Source organism: Rhincodon typus, unplaced genomic scaffold (assembly GCF_021869965.1).
Source record: "Rhincodon typus isolate 14 unplaced genomic scaffold, sRhiTyp1.1 hic_rhity00008756, whole genome shotgun sequence".
Taxonomy (NCBI): domain Eukaryota; kingdom Metazoa; phylum Chordata; class Chondrichthyes; order Orectolobiformes; family Rhincodontidae; genus Rhincodon; species Rhincodon typus.
The window spans coordinates 1-3353 of record NW_025974394.1 but is presented as its reverse complement, the minus strand read 5'-3'; the positions used below and the strand labels follow the sequence as shown (position 1 = coordinate 3353).

Here is a 3353-nt window from a genome sequence, read left to right as displayed (position 1 = left end):
GCTCTACATCTTGTTATCCCATTTGGTTCCCTAATGTCCTTTAGGGGAAGGAGACATCTTTACCTGGTCTGGCCTACATGTGACTCCAGTCCCACAGCAATGTGGTTGACTCCTAACTGCCCTTTGAGCAAATGGGGATGGACAATGAAAACTGATCTAGCTGTGAATGAATAAAAAAAGTCCTGATGTTCTGTGCTTTATAACTCCTTCATCCCTCTGAACATTGATACCAACCCATTATTTATTTGCTTACTCCATAAGTATCTTATGACTCTTTATTTCATATATACATGTTCACAAATATAATGATCTCCTTGATTTCTTTTCAGGCCTAGGATTGGCATTCAACCTTCAACCAGCTTTAACTATGATTGGAAAGTACTTTTACAAGAAGCGCCCCATTGCCAATGGTCTGGCAATGGCTGGTAGCCCAGTGTTTCTGAGCACCTTGGCACCTCTGAATCAGTACTTAGTTAATGTCTTTGGATGGCGAGGCAGTTTCTTCATCCTAGGAGCAATCCTGTTGAACTGCTGTGTGGCAGGATCCTTGATGAGGCCACTACAACCCAAAAAAACCACCGATATAAAAGATGCACAGTTTTCCACTCTAAAGAAAGAAGATGGCAAGGATTTGGGGGATGGTCTGTCGCAGAAAAAGAAGAAGAAATTAAGTTTTTTTGCCGTAATTAATAATTATCTAGATCTCGCCCTCTTCAAACATCGGGGATTTCTGATCTACTTGTTTGGAAATGTCATCATGTTTTTTGGATTCTTTGCTCCAATTGTTTTCTTGGCTTCTTATGCCAAGCACATGGGCATAGACGAGTATTCTGCAGCATTCCTGCTTTCCATTTTTGCTTTTGTAGATATGTGTGCAAGACCCAGCATGGGCCTGGTTGCAAACTCCAAATGGGTGAGGCCAAAGATCCAATATTTCTTCAGCTTTGCTGTCTTCTACAATGGTTTCTGCCATGTCATGTGCTCATTGACAAATGACTTTACAGGCCTAGTTGTCTATACCATCTTCTTTGGCTTTGCCTTTGGAATGGTGAGTGCTGTTCTCTTCGAAACGCTGATGGACCTAGTTGGTGCCAAAAGGTTCTCAAGTGCAGTAGGACTCGTCACTGTTGTAGAGTGTTGTCCAGTACTTCTGGGGCCACCGCTGGCAGGTAAGATTCATGCCCTCTGAACTCTTCCGGAAATTAGCTACATGCAGTCTCACGTTTACAATAACCCACATCCGCTGAGTTTGACCCATGGTTACAGCATGGGAAATATTTATTGTCAATGTAGACATTTTCTGAATTAGAATGATAGAGCCCTACAGGCTATTTGGTCCATCGCGTACACATTGCCCCTCTGAAGAGCATCCCACCCAGAACCAACCCCCTACCCTATCCCTATATTGCCCATGGCTAATCCACCCAACCTGCGTATTTTTGCTCGGTGTAATAGAGTCATACAACACGGAAACAGATGTTTCAGTCCAACTAGTCCATACCAAACATAAACTAGTCCCACCTGCCTGCTCCTGGCCCATATCCTTCCAAACCTTTCCTATTCACGTACTTATCCAAATGCCTTTTAAACATTGTAATTGTACCCACATTCACCACTTCCTCAGGAAGTTCATTCCACACACGAACCACTCTGTGTAAAAATTTGCTCTTCATGTGTTTTGTAAATCTTTTTCCTCAAAAATGTGGCCCCCAGTTTTGGGAGGAAACTAGTGCACCCAGAGGAAACCCATCCAGACACAGCGAAAATGTGCAAACTCCTCACAGACAGTCACTCAGGCATGGAATCAAATCTGGGTCCCTCGTGCTATGAACAGTAGAGCTAACCACTGAGCCACCAGGCCAATAAAGGGATCCAGTTTGAAACACAAAACTGGATAACACAGACAGAGTAAAAGGAAATAAATGTAGGGAAATAAGCAACAGGAGTGATATGTTATAACACTATATATGATATAGTGATAAGTGAGGGCCAAGGGAGACAGAGGAAGGAAGGTGTGATACAGGAGGAAATGGCTGCTCAGCTAAATCAAGATGGGTATTTCCCAAGGCTGCCTGAGTGATTTCATACTCCCCATTCAAACTTCGTCAAATTAGGCGGAAAAAAGATGTGTGGAGACTAGCATTTCCAATTGCTTGTAGTTGCTCATTCTGCTATTGAAATAGTTAGTGATACTTGAGTTGCTGGCTCATCATTTACACAGTTTCCAATTGTAAAATTACAAACCTCCTGCACTGGAATGTGGCAGAATGGTAACGTTTGGATGCACTTAACAATTCTTTCATATCACAAGTCGATTATGGTTTCAAATTCAGATGCAATGGAAACTACGTTGCCTGTATGTTACTGTATATTGTGGCAGATTATCTGGTATCTGAGACATAACCTCAAACACCAACTCTCAATTACATTCAGACCTGAAATAACCTGTGCTTCTGAAGTCCAGGAGGTTTTCAACAAACTACATTTGTTTGCTACAATATCTCACTTAAGTCTTTTAAAATGCTGGCCCACTGGGAACATAGTGACTTAATCAGCATGGTTTGGAAGTAACGAAGCATCAGTTTCATAAAATACAATGTTTCAACAAATATCTGAGCTAATGGGTTAAGAGAAATCTAAATTTGATGTATTATTTATGTAGGATTTTGTGGTCAAAGTAATGCATGGTTCTCCTGCATCATTGAATAGAAAGTTTGTTCTCACATCAACCTTGCTTCATTTGCACTTTATACCTCTCGTTCATTTTTCTTTTAAAAGTGGGACCAGCTGCTTCTTGTCAGAAAACAGTACACAGGTACAGCAGGTAATAGGGAAGGCAAATGTAATTTTGGCATTTATTTCTAAAGGAACAGAGTATAAGCACAAGGAAATGTTGTGATAACTGTACAAGGTGTTAGCGAGACTGCACCTGAAATACTCATACAATTTTGGTCCCCTTACTTCGGGAGGGATATAGTTGCATTGGAGGCAGTTCAAAGGAGGTTCACTTGATTGATTACAGAGTTGTGGGATTTGTCTTATGAAGAGGGATTGAGCAGTTTAAGCTTATATTCCCTGGAGTTTAGAAGAATGAGAGGGGATCCAATTGAGGTATATAAAATGATAGAGGGGATGTTATCTCATGTGGGGCAATTTAGATTGAAAGGTCTTGGTTTTAGAATAAGAGGTAGCACATTCAAGGCAGAGATGAGGATAAATTAGAGATAGTAGGAACTGCCGATGCTGGAGAATCTGAGATAATAAGGTGTAGAGCTGGATGACCACAGCAGGCCAAGCAGCATCAGAGGAGCAGGAAAGCTGACGCTTCGGGTCTGGACCCTTCTTCAGAAATC

The 3353-nt window shown here is 41.5% G+C and overlaps 1 protein-coding gene across 1 annotated transcript; it reads left to right on the top strand.

Annotated features, from left to right (window-relative positions):
- Positions 1 to 329: 329 nt before the first annotated feature.
- LOC109916472 (monocarboxylate transporter 2-like) lies at positions 330 to 1189 on the top strand (the record flags this gene model as incomplete). The annotated part of the gene is made up of 1 exon (XM_048594377.1): positions 330 to 1189. A coding segment is annotated over one exon (860 nt), but the record flags the coding sequence as incomplete, so codon positions are not given.
- Positions 1190 to 3353: the final 2164 nt, after the last annotated feature.